The sequence below is a fragment of the Tachypleus tridentatus genome, chromosome 13 (genome assembly GCF_004210375.1).
Source record: "Tachypleus tridentatus isolate NWPU-2018 chromosome 13, ASM421037v1, whole genome shotgun sequence".
In the NCBI taxonomy this organism is placed as follows: domain Eukaryota; kingdom Metazoa; phylum Arthropoda; class Merostomata; order Xiphosura; family Limulidae; genus Tachypleus; species Tachypleus tridentatus.
This window is the reverse complement of record NC_134837.1, coordinates 254,510,099-254,527,196: the sequence shown is the minus strand read 5'-3', so window position 1 is coordinate 254,527,196 and position 17,098 is coordinate 254,510,099. Positions and strand designations below refer to the sequence as shown.

The window sequence follows — 17,098 nt, the reverse complement described above, 5'->3', positions numbered from 1 at the left end:
TTCAGTTTTTACGTCATATACTTTGTTTTATTCATGCTTGTAACCTAATTTGTCATCATTCACCACCGTCATTATTTTCATTCGAAATTAACCTTGTACACTGATTTTATGAGCATCGCCCCCTAGTGGCACAGCTGGATGTCTGCGGAATTATAACGCTTGAAATTTTGAATTCAACTTCAAACAAACAAATAAGTACGAGAAACTTTTTCAAACCATATTTATATATAACAAGACGAAACTGTTGATCGATACATTGAGAGTACAGTTAGCAAAGTATATTTATTCTTTGTTTTTTATGACTTGTTTATCTGTTGTTAATCACAAAGCTACACAATGAGTAATCTGAACTCTGTCTATCGCTAGCATCGAAACCCGATTTCTAGTGTTATAAGCCCTCAGACTTACCGCTGAGCCTCTAGGAGGGTATTTTATACGAGAGAAATTAATCGTCACTTTTGCTGGAATACTAAAGCATGATTAATATGCTTGTAGCGATAAAATGTGTGTCAAAATAGTTAACACTGAAATTGAGAAAATGTTTTTAATATGCAAGTTCAGTGGGATTTGTAGCTACAGTAAACGTATAAGAAGTTGCTGGTTTTATTTTAATTTATATTTACCATCGATAATAAATTAAACGTTCATAATATATAGTTATTTAATAACGTTTTCTTGGTTGAGTGATATTCACTATCATGAAATGATGTATGAGTACGTGACAGAAAATCCCGTTCTAAAAGCTATAAAGTTAAAATACAAACCAACAGATGGCACTCTCATAAGATTTCTGTTTAGTTTGGTTTGTTTTGAATTCGCGCAAAGCTACTCCTGGGCTATCTGCGCTAGCTGTCCCTAATTTAGCAGTGTAAGACTAGAGCGAAGGCAGCTAGTCATCACCACCCACCGCCAACTCTTGGGCTACTCTTTTACCAACGAATGGTGGGATTTATCGTAACATTATAACGCCCCCACGGCAGAAAGGGCGAGCATGTTTGGTATGACGAGGACCCTCAAAAGAAAATTTGAGAGATGGGACCAAATCTCTCAGAATCTTCGAGCAAAGCTACAATAAAACTATCGTTTACAGATGGTTAGACCTAATTTGATCTGAAATATTGAAGTGAATAAATCTATTCATCCCACCCTCTACGAACTATTCGACTACTCTTGTTGACTGACTAGTGAAAGTTGACTCTCCATCTTAAATCGTAATCACGCTCATATTCCTACCCCAGATGAAGAGAGTGTTTTTGGGAAGAAACAGGTTGTGAAATCTGAACCTTCAGATTAACAGTTCGATCAGCCAATGAAGAACAAGTTAAAACAAAAGTTTCATTAATAATTTTGTTAAAAATGGTAATTCTTCTTTCCCTTTATTGACCATTGTTCGTTTTGGTTTTGTGGTGTTTTTTTTTCGTTTATAATTTTATTTTGATGGTGGTACGTATATTTCTCATAACACAGAATAACCGATAGATGTTGTATTGCTGTTTGGTCGGTAGGCTATCATTAGAGTTCAGTGTGTGTTTTACTGCGAAAAATGTCTTGTATTATTGTTTGATCGGTGAGCTACCGTTAGAGTTTAGTGTGCGGTTTGTTGCAAGAAATGTCTTGTATTGTTGTTTGGTCGGTGAGCTACCGTTACAGTTTAGTGTGTGGTTTGTTGGGAGAAATGTCTTGTATTGTTGTTTGATCGGTGGGATATCGTTACAGTTTAGTGTGTGGTTTGTTGGGAGAAATGTCGTGTATTGTTGTTTGGTCGGTGGGATATCGTTACAGTTTAGTGTGTGGTTTGTTGGGAGAAATGTCTTGTATTGTTGTTTGGTCAGTGGGATATCGTTACAGTTTAGTGTGTGGTTTGTTGGGAGAAATGTCTTGTATTGTTGTTTGGTCGGTGGGATATCGTGACAGTTCAGTGTGTGGTTTGTTGTGATAAATGTCGTGTATTGTTGTTTGATTGGTGGGATATCGTTACAGTTCAGTATCTGGTTTGTTTTGAGAAATGTCTTGTATTGTTGTTTGATCGGTGGAATAACGTTACAGTTCAGTGTATGGTTTCTTGTGAGAAATGTATTGTATTGTTGTTTGGTCAGTGGGATATCGTTACAGTTTAGAGTGTGGTTTCTTGTGAGAAATGTCTTGTATTGTTGTTTGATCGGTGGGATATCGTTACAGTTCAGTGTGTGGTTTGTTGTGAGAAATGTCTTGTATTGTTGTTTGATCGGTGGGATATCGTTACAGTTTAGAGTGTGGTTTGTTGGGAGAAATGTCTTGTATTGTTGTTTGGTCAGTGGGATATCGTTACAGTTCAGTGTGTGGTTTGTTGTGAGAAATGTCTTGTATTGTTGTTTGGTCGGTGGGATATCGTTACAGTTCAGTGTGTGGTTTCTTGCTCATGTTTACATTTCAGAAAATTAGATGCTAGTTGTTTCGTTCTCCCAGTTTACCGGCTGTTCATCTTATATATTTTCGTGTTTAAAACTCGACCACGAATACTGATATCACACTCAACACAGAGTTATGTCGATAGTCGATTTGAGTTTTTATCGGAGAGAAGGTGTTTGTTTTTTTCATTTGGCCTGGTAATTCAACTGTGTGCTAGACCCTACGTTACTCTATGATCGTGTATCAGTAGGAAAACTCCAGTGTGAACTGAGAATATCCGCAAATCTGTTGAATACGAGCGCGCTTGATAGGACAAAAAAAAAATACGCTGAAGGAAATGTAACGAAACAAGCACGAATTGTAAAATACGATAGTACAGTGTGTCTGCTAGCTTTATACAACTGTATGGAAACACAATCACTGATTAGTAATATTTGTACGAATCTGTATCGGAAAAAAAAAAAGTTCTTCGAATGAGGCAGATGCTAAAACCATTTTTAGTCAGGCAGGTGTTTGACGTAATAGCTGACGTGAATACCACACAATCAGTATTGGAATTCTTCTGTCGTTGACTTGAGTTATCACTTTCACAGGAAGTTTTTAGCCTAACTCGGTAATTACGTTAATGATGTGGGTTATGTTCGTTGTTAACCTGTACAGGATACCAACAAGCGAAGATGAAGTGGACGTCCACAGAAATTATTTTAGGGAGAGGTAAATTTTCCAGCGGAGGGAAAATTTGTGTGAAACTATGAACTGAATAAAAATTCTTATATACATGCTGAATGAATAAAGAAAAGTATTATGTTTTTCATATTCCTGGGGACAGGTGCCCCTCCTATACGGATGTCCTTAATCTAAGTCATCTTGTTTAATGGAACAAATACAACAAGTAAAGGTCAAGGAAGGTTAAGAAAGACGTCCTATTAAAGGATCAAATGTAATTAATAAGAACGAAAATAGGTTAAAAAGATTCACCAAACTGGAAATTACTTTCTTCGAAATAATCAAAAACCTGCAACTAACAGCTGTTTATTATTAAGTATTGATAACGTAACAGCTGTTTATTATCAAGTATTGATAACATAACGGATATTGATTGTCAAGTTTTGAAAATGTAACAGATGTCGATTATATTCTCAAACCTTACCATGCGTGAAACTAATGGCTGAAATACTGAGTAAAGATATTTTTGAAGTATCACTGTGATATATATTTTAGACGTACTGTAGTTAAAGTAAGTCTTTTGAAATAAAATCTCAATTGAAAATGCCAATGCTGTATTCAGTTTGGCGTGTAACGAAATAATCTCACCAAACTGAGAGTTAAGTAAAATAATGTGTTCAGTATTGATGTTTAACAAAATAGACAACAGGGTGGGAGCTCCATTAATATTATTATTATTGTTAGCAGTCAACTAAATAACCATCGAACTAAGAGTTCCCTCAATTTGACCAGAGATAACTTTCAAACTAAGAGTTTCCCAATTTGACCAAAGATGATTTTCAAACTAAGAGTTTCCTCAATTTCACCAAAGATGATTTTCAAACTAAGAGTTTCCTCACTTTGACCAAAGATGACTTTCAAATTAAGAGTTCCCTCAATTTGACCAAAGATAACTTTCAAACTAAGAGTTCCCTCAATTTGACCAAAGATAACTTTCAAGCTAAAAGTGTCCTCAATTTGACCAAAGATAAATTTCAGATTAAGAGTTTCCCAATTTAACCAAAGATGATTTTCAAACTAAGAGTTTCCTCAATTTGACCAAAGATGACTTACAAACTACGAGTTTCTTCACTTTGACCAAAGATGACTTTCAAATTTAGAGTCAAAAACAAATAGTTGCTTTTTTTTTTTTAAACAAAAACTGGGAACTGGATTACGTGTAGCGTTTAAGTTATTTTAAGACTCATTAAAATGACAAAGAGATAATCCGTTTGTAATGGCATTATTACAAGTAATTACCATATATGAAAGGTGTTACAGTGAATAGCTGTCAAAGTCGTTGACATATTTTCCAGGATTCATCATAACCATCCCTTATTTTAGATTACTCACCAGATGATAGGTAGCAAGCTGCCAGCACCCGCCGCTACAAGGAAGTTGTCCTACGGAACGTGTTCAATAGCATCACGAATCAAGCTAATGCTTCATGTATAGGCCCCGGTATGGCCAGGTGGTTAAGGCACTCGACTCATAATCCGAGGGGCACAGGTTCGAATCCCCTTCACATCAAACATGCTCGCTCTTTCAAACGTGGGGGCGTTATAATGTGACGGTCAACCCCACTATTCGTTGGTAAAAGAGTAGTTCAAGAGTTGGCGGTGGATGTTGATGACTCACTACCTTCCCTCTAGTCTTACACTGCTAAATTAGGAACGGCTAGCACAGATAGCCCTCGTGTATCTTTGCCCGAAATTCAAAAGCAAACAGCTCGAGATAGATTTTACTAAATTGTAAGACTGTAAAAATTTGGCCTTTGTACAAAACAAATAATTTTAAGGCTTAACATTGTTCTCCTTATAAACAAATATGAACATAAATAACCGTACCAACACAAACTATGATTTTATATAACAACTGAAGCGACGTTTAGTAGAAAGTAAAAATTATGATAACAGTATACATATTTTAATATATTTTTAGTATCAGGTGTGTTTTAAACACTCGTGGAAGAAACTGATTGCCATAGAGAAGTTAATTTTCTAATGAGAAAAAAATGTTTTGATCAAGACACTGTTTTGTTAAAGGTCTAGATAGGAAAGAACAAAAACAATCTCGTCTGTACAAGTAGTTTAATGATGCATGCACCTCAGGGTGAGAAAGTTATTTCAGGTCTTTACTGTAAATTCACCTGCATACGAGAGCGAAATTGTTTGAGAAAGGGGGAAAAAGCACTACTTATTACATATTATTAATATTAATTGAAAGTATAGAATTATGAAATTAATTTTTTTAATTATGTTTTCCCTCTCAGCTGCGATTAACGTAATACTATTATGCGATCTGTTATCAATATAGCTTTAAATGTGCAGGCTTTAAAAACATTTTTCTTCATTTATCATCAGATATTTCACACCAGAGATGTTTAAATAGCTTTTCTGACCTATCTTATATCTCCATCATGCCACTACCCGAGAGACCTTTCGTACAATGCCAAAATTCGTCAGCTGGGCTGAGCAGTAACAGACAAAATCTTAACCATATTTATGCGTAAAATGACTTGCAAATGATGTAAGATGGACTTGAAATGCCATTTTTACACACATGTGGTTTGAAACACATATAAAACAAATTAAAAAGAATAAAAGAAGGAAAACACTCGTAATTTAACTTGATGTTTAATCCAAATAAAAGGCCCACTGGTTTTCAAAGCTTAACCAGGTGGCGCTCAAATTGTAGTATTAACTTTGACTTTTACATGATTTAGATTCACTGGACATTGACACAAAAACGCAGGACTTTCAGACTATTCATTGACTTTTCTTACGTGTGTTAATAACACAAACTTAAGTTTTCCATTACTAATGTTTGTGATAAATGCTTATCAGCACACCAAACCTAAGATGCTTAATACAAAAACCAAAACAGTTTTGAAAATTAATTTATAATTTTTATAACATCGTGAATACCACACTTCGAATTAACAACTGGTTAAATATGGTGAAATTGTAATATCGCAAGCATGTTATTCGATACACAATTGTTACTTATTTCAATCGCATTCGGCAAACGCACCTACAAAACCAAATAATACACAGATTGCTTTATACGTAGATTAAATGTGTGTTGTTGTTTTTTTAAGTTGTAAACATTATTAAACAGAAAAACATAAACATCACAGAAATAATTTCTACCTCGTCGATACAAAAACCGGCTGTCTAGGTGTGGTGTCCTATACCTTTACATTCTTTATAACCAACGAATAATGGAAAAGCAGTGAAAAAGGAAAGCAAAAACAATTAAAACAGATGTATTTTAAGTTGACGACTACGTTATAATCCCAACTTATATTTATAAATCTTATATATTTTATAACAATCAGGTAGCAACGAGCTGTGCAACACAACACTCATTAACATAATACGGTCATGGACGCCCTCGTGGAAAGGAAAATAAGAAATATAATTCTTTCTTTATTCATTCAACATATGTATATGATTTTTTTTTTTAATTCAATTTACAGATTCACACTACTTTGTTCCCTCTGTCCACTTTTCCCTGGAAAAAATTTTTGTGGACATCCGTGTATGTGTTATGTATTTCACAAGTAAAACAGTGTACGAGTTGAAAACAAACCAAAAATCATATGAGCTTTCGGGGCTTTTAGGCTTAGTTATTTAACTCTAAATAATAGATGGGCAGGTCAAGAGATATTTTAGTTGGCTCGAGCCTCGTTACTTATATTTAAGTTGAAAGGTGCTTTGAAAAGTTTGCCATTAAGCAGACTCGCTACCGTGTCGGTGGCGAACACCTGTTGCTCACCAATTCTAAAACTTGTAGCCAATCAGAGCTGCCTCGTGCTGCCACCACCTGTGTTTGTTGTATTTTCCTCGGGGTCCCATGAAAGGAGAGTTTCTGACGCATGCGTGGAACGTCTTTTCCTCTGCGAGCAGAGTGATTTTAGACGACAGAAGGCGACTGGTTCAGCAGAATGTACATTGAGACAGTAAAAGAAAGGTCTTAAGAACGGAGTTTTGAGCGTTGATTGAAAACAAAATGATCGTGCGAGCTTCACCAAGAAAACTGCTACAAGGGGCAACAGGAGTTGTCTTTCTCGTGTACTATATGACTGTTTTCTTCTTCTGGGAGCATGGGAATCCTCCGATATCTAATTCCTCAGGGAATATTATGATTATCCCTAATGAAGAGAGACGACCCCTGGGATTTCAGGAACGAGCACCCCGATCGTTATCCGAGACTGACTATCCGGTGGAAGACGCAGAATATTCAAATAATCACACCTTTAGCAATACTGAGCATTTAGAATCGATAACTCGTTCAACGGTTGTCAAATCTGTTAGAAGAATTACCACAAATGCTGTCGAACTTAAAGATATTTTCATCACTGTGAAAACAACCAAAAATTTTCATCAGCCACGACTGGACTGGATCCTCAAAACTTGGTTTGTTCTTGCAAAGGAACAGGTATGGTTTTTAATTAGTTTGTTCCTTTGGCCGTCGTAATATATGAAAAAACAGTAGTGGCTATTGTTTGGATAAGAGCGATATTTATTTACAATTAAAAGCAATACAAACTTGCACAATAAACAATGACTAAAAACGGTGACTTGCCCTTAAAGACTCCACATGTTTCAGTGAATACAGAGTCATGTAGACACCGAAACATGTAGGACACTACATTTACTGAAACACGTGCAAAGTCTTTTAGGAAAAGTGCACGTTTTCAATAATTATTTATTACTTAATATTTTAATTAAAATTATTTAAGAATAATATTATTCCAGTAAAACTGAAACGTAATCTGTATACTTCTTTCTGTTATAGAAGGATATTTCTGTTAGTTATTTATGATAACAGCTATATATGGCTTTCTAAGTGAAATTAATGATTTATATGTTTGCAATGTAGTAGTTGGTTCATAATTCTTCGAAAAAATATCTAAGTTCAAAAAAGAATGTGCAGCTTAATTAACGAAGTATCATAACACAGACGAATTAGAAGAGCACCTTTAGTTGGGTGAAATATGTGTTAAGACCCAGTGATTATGTACATATTTATAGGCTGGTTTGCAGGTAATATTTCGACACTAGTGAAATAATTACTACTTCAATTACAGTTTTATCGTAAACACTTATTTTTTGATCAGAAGTAAACTAGTTGTAAGGCTTAGATATTAGAATTTATTTTGTGTCCATACATTTTGGTAATCCTTTCCAAGAATACCCAAATGTCTTCATAACTCTTTTAAAAGACAGTTAGATATTTCTATAACCCTGTGGCTAGGTGGTTAAGGCAATCGATTCGTAATCTGAGATTCGCGGGTTCCAATACCCATCGCTTCAAACATGCTTGCCCTTTCAGTCGTGGGTGCGTTATAAAGTGACGGTCAATCCCACTATTCGTTGGTAAAAGAGTAGCCCGAGAGTTGGCGGTGGGTGATAATGACTAGCTGCCTTCCTTCTAGTCTTACATTGCTAAATTAGGGACGACTAGCGCAGATAGCCCTGGAGTAGCTTTGCGCGAAATTCAAAACAAACCAAAATCTATAACCCTTTCGAGGAATACGCAGATGTTTCTGTAACTGTTTTAAAGACATTTAAATGTTTCTATAACTCCTTTGAAGAGTTGTTTCTTCCAACGTAATGTCTAATTTCAGTTCTTTAAAGTAAAATGTTCCATGATGACTTATAAAGAACATTTTAACTTAACAATTAAATGACTACCAGATTTATTATTTTATATTCGACCTTAAACACAATTTTCGCTTACTTTTACTTCAGTCATAACCTTTTTTACTTTTACTTATTTATTCATTTCCTATTATTATTTTGTGTCTGTGTCTGTGTGTAGCAATTCCAGAAAAAAAAAAGAAAATTTATTTAATGATTTGTCCCGGTCATGAAATAAAATTCATAGAAAGATTCTTAAGTTATGATTCACTTGATGTATTTAACTTCAACCTGAAGAGAAACAGCTCACGGTTACGAGTGTTTCAAAACAGTTACTTTAACTAAAGGAAACTTATTGGTAGCAACTTTAGTATCACAAGGTTTTGATGTAACAAATCTATATAATCTCCATACCATTTTAGTTAAAACTTCGTGAACATTAAGAAAAGCTAATCTAAAAAAAAAAGGACTGAAGGGGTTAAATCTGATGTAGATGTAATCATTTCTAACTATTAATTTTTAACATTAGAGACGTGCCATCACGAACATTCACACTGCGTAACACGAGGAGACCTGGGGGTTGCTCTCCGCCCTATTTTCTCACGACCATTAAATTTTCAATTCCTGACCCTTGTCTTGAAAGGACAAAGTCCTACCCGTAAAGATATATTAGAAGATCCATATTCGGATCCGTGGGAGAGCTCAGGGGGCGGCCAAGTCAAGGCGAGAAAGGCTCGTATGGGGTCAATTAGAAGACATTTTTTTCTTGACGGACCGTTTGTAACTAGTGGAGACAAAACAATATGTTATATAATCCAAATAAATTACTTCACAGAAATTCGTTCAATAAAGAATAGAAAATATATTTTTTAAGTGTAAAATTTATTATCATTAAGAAATAATAAATTTATTAAATTATGTATAAAATTTTCACAGCGAATGGCTACAGTTCTTGCGTAAATCACTATTCGAATTTTGATAGTAAAGTACACCAACTTCCCCAATTACAGCAGTGATACGACTGTTATTTCTTGCGATGAAGCTAATATTTTGTATAACCTAGTACACTTTATCGATAGCATCTAGTCTGTTTGTTATGAATTTTGCGCAAAGCTACACGAGGGCTATCTGTGCTTGCCGTCCCTAATTTAGCAGTGTAAGAATAGAGAGAAGGCAGCTAGTCATCACCACCCACCGCCAACTCTCGAGCTACTCTTTTACCAACGAATAGTGGGATTGACTGACACATTATAACGCCCCAACGGCTGAAAGGGCGAGCATGTTTGGTGCGACGAGAATTCGGACCCGCGACCCTCGGCTTACGAGTCGAGTGCCTTAACCACCCGGCCATGCCGGGCGAGGACTTAATCATCAAGAGAACAAGTTTCGTGTTCTAAGCTATAAGAAAATACTTTTCATCACGCAAAGTCCACAGTTCTGAGACTTACAGTCTTAAGCAGTGTTTTTCAATTGTATTTGTTATTAAGAGTGACTAAAATTATTTCGGTTTTTTTTCGATCTAATACAGTAATTTTTCTGCCTCGTCTTCAGAACTTTGTCTATAGTCTTTTCATTTGCTATATTTTTCTTTCCTTTTTCCAGTCCAAAAAATTTTAAATAGTCACTTATAGGATTAGCTGACCCTAACAAGATCCTGTATGGAAGCTTTAAAACTGACATATGATGACTCCCCTTGTCTCATTTAATTAACTGGCTTCCTACTGAACCTTTTCTCTGGACTATTCCAAAATCAGGTCCGGCATGACCAGGTGGGTTAAAGCGTTCGACTCGTAATCTGTGGGTCTCGGGTGCGAATTCCCGTCGCACCATACATGCTCGCCCTTTCAACCGTGGGGGCGTTATAAAGTGACGATCAATCCCACTATTCCTTGGTAAAAGAGTAGCCCGAGAGTTGGCGATGGGTGACTAGCTGCCTTTCCTATAGTCTTACACTGCTAGTGCAGAGAGCCCTCGTATAGCTTTGCGCGAAATTCAAAAACAAACAAACAAACTATTCCAAAGTCTTTTACTTGTATTTTTTTATTTTAGTTTTGTAGTCCGTTCTGGAGCATTTTCATTACTTCCCCCTTCCCTGAGATTTCGGCAACTCACTGGTAAGCTTTAGTACTTTCAACGCTAAAATTCGAGATTCGATCTTTGCGGTGAGCACAAGTCATAAAACGCAGTTATTTTATACGATTTTTGTCCTTAACAAGCACACCGTAATAATGTCCTCAAGCGATGGGCTCTAGCTTAAATTAAACTAAGAACCAATTTATTTTAAGCTGGAATAAATGGAAAAAAAAAAAAGACAAGTACTGTAACCTATCGTAAAACAGCCCTGTCCAGTTATTTCTTTGGTATATGTTTAAAACAAGGACAATCTTTCAGAAGAAATGTTTTAGTTGCTATCATTTCTTTAATAAATAATGTAGTAACTGAGCTCTCACTGATAACATATATATAAATATCACAATATTTTTATATACTTGGATTTTTTATTATTGATTCTTTATTGAGCATAAAGCTACACAATCAGCTGAACCTGACGATGACCGAAGAAGGTCGAAACGTTGTTCGCTCTTCTACGTAAAATATTTTCTCAACCCAAACGAGCCGGTTTTGCATATATATTTATCAGCTGTTTGTGCTCTGCCCACTACAGGTATCGAAACCCGATTTCTAATGTTTCCTGAAGAAATACCGCTGTGCCGTAAGGGGAAGGGAGGGTATTGTTATTATTTCATTAACATTGTAGCTAATGTGTCTCGCTTATTGGTCTGTTGATATCAGACGTTTTTAAAAGAATTTTACTAATTATATCCAGGGTAATTTTACTTACAGGTAGGAGAAAAAAATGTGATAATTTCATTTGTTTTTGTGTCACACTAACAAATCAAACCACTCGACTTTCCGATGCGCATGTTTAAAAAGCAATACGTTTCTAGCTTGAGTGGGACGGCGTTACTACTTCGTCAGTAGTGTAAAGGTTTGTGCTGTTGCTTCATACTTTCTACCAACTAACTATAATCCGTGGTCAAGAGGTCATAATCATTATTTCACACTTTCGTCGAGTATATTAAACTAAACAGTTCTCTGAACAGATAAACCATATCAGCTTGTTTGTTTGTTTTGAATTTCGCGTAAAGCTACACGAGGGCTATCTGCGCTAGCCGTCCTTAATTTAGCAGTATAAGAATAGAGAAAAGGCAACTAGTCATCACCACCTACCGCCAACTATTGAGCTACTCTTTTTACCAAAGAGAAATGGGATTGACCGTAACTTTAGAACGCCACCACGGCTGATTGGGCAAGCATATTTTGTGTGGCGGGAATTTGAACCTGCGACCCTCAGATTGCGAGATCGGCGCCCTAACTACCTGGCCATGTCGGGCCAAAAACATATCAGAGCTGTATGTGTGAACAATATAGATAGAGTGTCGTATAAACGTATAGAAAAGGAACGTCAGGGAATTGTTATGACGATTAGGGAATGCATGCACATATATTAAATACTCTTCATAAAGTTGACTTTCCTCAGACAGACTATAATTTGTCAGACTCAAGACTCTCCAACTCATTCCTCACTTTTTTTCTGAAGCTCTGGAGAGCTTCGTTTGAAGTCCTCAAATTGTAATTCTTCATTGGATGTTTACATTCTGACAAACATCTGAATGTGGTATTACTCAGACACCTTTTTATCAATAATAGACAGCTTAACTTAAGCATTTTTTAAAACATTAATATGTCACAATAAACTGTGAAAAGTGCATCGTTGGTCTATACACCAGGTGGCAGTGTTGAACCTTGAGCCCCGATGACCTACTTGTATTCAGTGGCAAGATTGAAGTTGCGTGTTTCTGTACTTACGTATACGTCACGCTCCATGCCATATGTTAAGTTTCCACAAATAGTGAGTTCTCCAGACCGTGATGTCAATCCCTGTTTCACGTGATGCGTGACATTTCGGAATAGCACACCTGCTTTGTTTGAAGGATTTACAGCGAACTAACACGTGCCCATGGGTAATCTCGGAACGTTGGCTTTTATATTGCACGTGTGGCTTCCTGCTTTTTTTCCTTTTTTATAAATTAAAATTCACCTTATTTGACAGGAACGATACAGAATAAGGTTTACGTAGTTTTCCGGTTCTTTGTATCGTTAAATGTCGACTTCGACTAGACGTAACTTATTCATACTTCTTGTAAGTACGAGTTTATTCGATACGTTAACATACACTTCTTTAAATAACGTTGATTTCCGTTCATTTGGGATGTTTTGTTTCGTTTAGTGCTTTCTTTGTGAATCCGACGATGACCGAAGAAGGTCGAAACGTTGTTCGCTCCTCTACGTAAAATATTTTCTCACAACCCAAACTAGCCGTTTTTACATATATATATTTCTCTACAAGTGGGTTTTCTCGACATCACTAATGTTTTGTTTTGTTTTTTACGATGCATTTGTTTGTTTGTTTGTTTTTTGAATTTCTGACAAAACTACACGAGGGCTATCTGCGCTAGTCGTCCACAATTTAGCAGTGTAAGACTAGAGGGAAAGCAGCTAGTCATCACCACCCACCGTCAACTCTTGAACTACTATTTTGCCATTTATGCATTTAAAATAAAAACGTATACACACGTAAACATTTTTCGTTGAGATACGGCCTGGTATGTCCAGGTGGTTAAGATACTGGACTCATCATCTGAGAGTCGCGGGTTCGAATCCCCCTCGCACCAAACATGTTCGCCTTTTCAGCCGTGAGGGCGTTATAATGTGACGGTCAATCCCACTATTCGTTGGTAAAAGAGTAGTCCAAGAGTTGGCGGTGGGTGGTGATGACTAGCTACCTTCTCTTTTGTCTTACACTGCTAAATTGGGGACGGCTAGCGCAGATAGTCCTCGTATAGCTTTGCGCGAAATTCGAAACAAACAAACAACTCATTGAAACATGAATTCAATAGCTGTAATTACTTAAACGAGTATTTAACACAACGTTTCGTGCATATAACACCAGAAGAAAATAACTGAATTTCTAACTCTTAATAAAAGGGAGAAGAAAACGCCCTCTTCCTAAAAAATCCTTATTACAGTTTCACAGCTAAATAATAAACTATTTTTAATACACGGATAATAATTTCAAATTTAGTTATATATTTTGTTATGCCTTCAAAAGTACATTTCCTAAATTGAGATCCCCCGCTAGTACAATGGTAAGTCTACGGATTTACAACATTAAAATCAGGGGTTCGATGGACTCAGTAGATAGCTCAATGTGGCTTTGCTATAAGAAAACACACACACTTCCTCAAATGATGATTTAAGTAAACAATTAGTGCGTGATATGCGTAAAAAAATTCAAAGCAAGTTAGGTTTTATTTATACATTATTTGTCTTTTAAATAAATAGCATGATATGAAAGAACGAGTGCTTGAGAAGGTTTAACCTGATTGGGTTGTCAATAATTTATTACTTGCGCTACAGTGAATAGAAACGTCCAATAGTGATGGGCACTGTCCATCGGCCAGGACGAATTGGTCAGACCTTTACGTTCCACATGACCTTTGGTTTACACTGTATATACATAAATATAGTGCCTAAACCACTGTTATGTTTGTCACATCTCAGCCAACCCCATGAACCCTAGGATTGTTCAAAAGCCCTAGTCGGCATTGGACGTAGCAGATGTTAGATGGTTGACACACTGTAACTTATCCTCCTTTACTTTTACTAACAAGTTCTTAGAATTATGCAAGAACATTAATAAATATTTATACAATGAGTTAACTAAAGCTAACTCAGTGATTTAATGAGTACGTTCTTAGATTTCCGGAGCTCTGTTCACTAAACTAACAAACTTAACTTGTGACGTTTACTCTATTTTCTTTCAGCTCAACTATTTTATCAACATATTCTGAAATGAGGAATTCAGTAAACAAGCATGATATTAATAGCAGTAGATGAAAAAAATATGGAACATCAGTCAGTTGATATTATGAGTTGTTTCACAACTGATAAATGTTTACGTTCCTTTGAAAAACAAAAATAATTTTGGCTGTAGCTAAATAAACTGATTAATACAGTAAAATAATAGTACAATAAGTCATACGTTTATGATAAAACCAGTTATTATGGTAATCCCATTTAAACTATGTTTGTTTGTTTTAATACAGATACGTGTGGTGTGTGTGTGTTTTTCTTATAGCAAAGCCACATCGAGCTATCTACTGAGTCTACCGAGGGGAAATCGAACCCTTGATTTTAGCCTTGTAAATCCGAAGACTTACCTCTGTACTAGCTGGGAACGACGTGTGTGTGTGGTTTAATTAATGTTTTAGCCCCAAGTGTCCCTCCCACACTGACAAAGTAATATGTCTGAGGAATTACAATGTTGGAATCCAGGTTTCGATACCCGTGGTGGGACAGAACACATATAGCCCAAAGTGTAGCTTAGTGGTCTTTCACTACTAAGTTAAAAATGGCACAGGTAGTCTTCCTGTAGCTTTTAGTGAAATTCAAAAAAAAAAACAAAAAACAATTGTGCTTAACTACACAGAGAGAGGCCATTAAGCGGCATGGCCAGGCGGGTTAAGGCGTTCGACTCGTAATATGAGGGTCGCGGGTTTGAATCCCGGCCGCACCAAACATGTTCGCTCTTTCAGCCGTGGGAGCGTTATAATGTGACGGTCACTCCTACTATTCGTTGGTAGTAGCCCAAGACTTGGCGGTGGGTGGTGATGAATATCATATATAGGCTAGAGCCTATTCTCTAGCTTTACACTGCTAAATTAGGGACGACTAACACAGATAGCCCTCGAATAGCTTTGTGCAAAATTCAAAAACAGAACAAACAAATATCTACCCAGAAACAAAAGGCCTCCCTCCACTGGCTCAGTGGTGAATTTAAAAACTTATAACGTCTGTACTGAGTATCACTTATATAGCCCACTACGCAGTAATACGCTTTTAAACAGACGATTCATATTTATTATTACTGTAACCCTAAATTATTGTGCCTCATTCGACTGAGTCATAAGGTTCTTAGAAACTCCAAGTCTAACAAAAACTATAATTTGATAGAAATTATAATTATATATTCGGTATGAGTGAACAGATGTTGAGTACGTTATATGAAAATGACTTTGAAGAATCACTGTGTCGTTATAGAGCATGTCGCCAAATTTATTCATATTCTATCCGACGGTCGTGCATGTTGACAATAGCTATGCAGCGCAGTTCGTTACAAGTTGTCTGTCGTACGGCTGTCGTGTCAAAATAACACTAGTTTGGTAAGGGAGAGCTGATGTTCTTTTGACATGACATACGTTTCAAATTGAGGTACATATAATGTTCAGTAATAGACCTGAAACAAGGAGTTTCTCTGCGGCAGTAAGCAAAGTACAAAGGTCAATGGCAAAAGGCATCCACGAGCACTAACCAACAGTAAGGAACGTAACCAAAATGACCTGTCTGGACATTATATGTGCCTCAATCTGAGGAACTTAACCAAGATGAATACATGTCTGGACATTATATGTGCCTCAATTTGACACGTATTCCTTTTATTAAAGACTAAATCCGTCTTGAAAATTCTAAATCCTTCATCAGAGCACATCCTTCATGACCTGAGTGTATGAATATTTTGCGTCGGAAAACGTAACATACTTTCCCAAAAGCGACCAATTTTCTATGACATCATAATGCCAAGTGATGTCAAGAAATAGTTCTGATACATTCTGCCAAACCAATTTTTTTTGTTCGTATGATTTACTCAACCTTCTGTAACAAAGTGTAAGTGCCAACTTACGATTTTTTTCTTACCCCTTTTGATTCTCTTTTGTACAGGGTAAGTTGATGATAAAGTAAAGCCTCAACAACTCGCAGCTAAAATTTAGTTAAACAGTTGACATCGATGAAAAATCACGAAAGTTATCAAATTAATAAAAATGCGATTTCTTATTTACACGGCCTTGAACCCCTTAGCAAGCATACGTTAAACGTACGTATAAGTATTGAAAATCTCACGAGACACGTAGCATTAAGACGTGATCGTTTACATAGACACAAGAAACGTGTTGTAACATACTGTAGTCATTATCAGCAATGGTGTAGACTGTGGGAAGACACGTTTGGATAAGTTTCCCATGGGGATGAGGAGGTCGGGCCCCCACCCCATGTACTTCAGCCACGCGACACGTAGATGATACTCTTTCATCAATTCCCCCCTTCCCCTCGCACAACCTCCTCTGTTATTTTTCACTGATTTCAACATCGCTTGTACTTCGTGCTTTCGCAATCGCAACTGGCATTATTTGTTTCACAGCAAGTGATTGGTTGTGTTTAACGAATAGTCATTGGTC

At 36.4% G+C, this 17,098-nt stretch overlaps 1 protein-coding gene across 1 annotated transcript in view; it reads left to right on the top strand.

The window, feature by feature from the left end:
- Positions 1–7,005: 7,005 nt before the first annotated feature.
- LOC143237146 (fringe glycosyltransferase-like) overlaps positions 7,006–17,098 on the top strand; it is a 29,649-nt gene continuing 19,556 nt past the window's right edge. Inside the window, exon 1 of the mRNA XM_076476071.1 lies at positions 7,006–7,536. Coding sequence (XP_076332186.1) covers positions 7,108–7,536 — 429 coding nt within the window. The 5' untranslated portion in view covers positions 7,006–7,107. The remainder of the gene's footprint in view (positions 7,537–17,098) is intronic.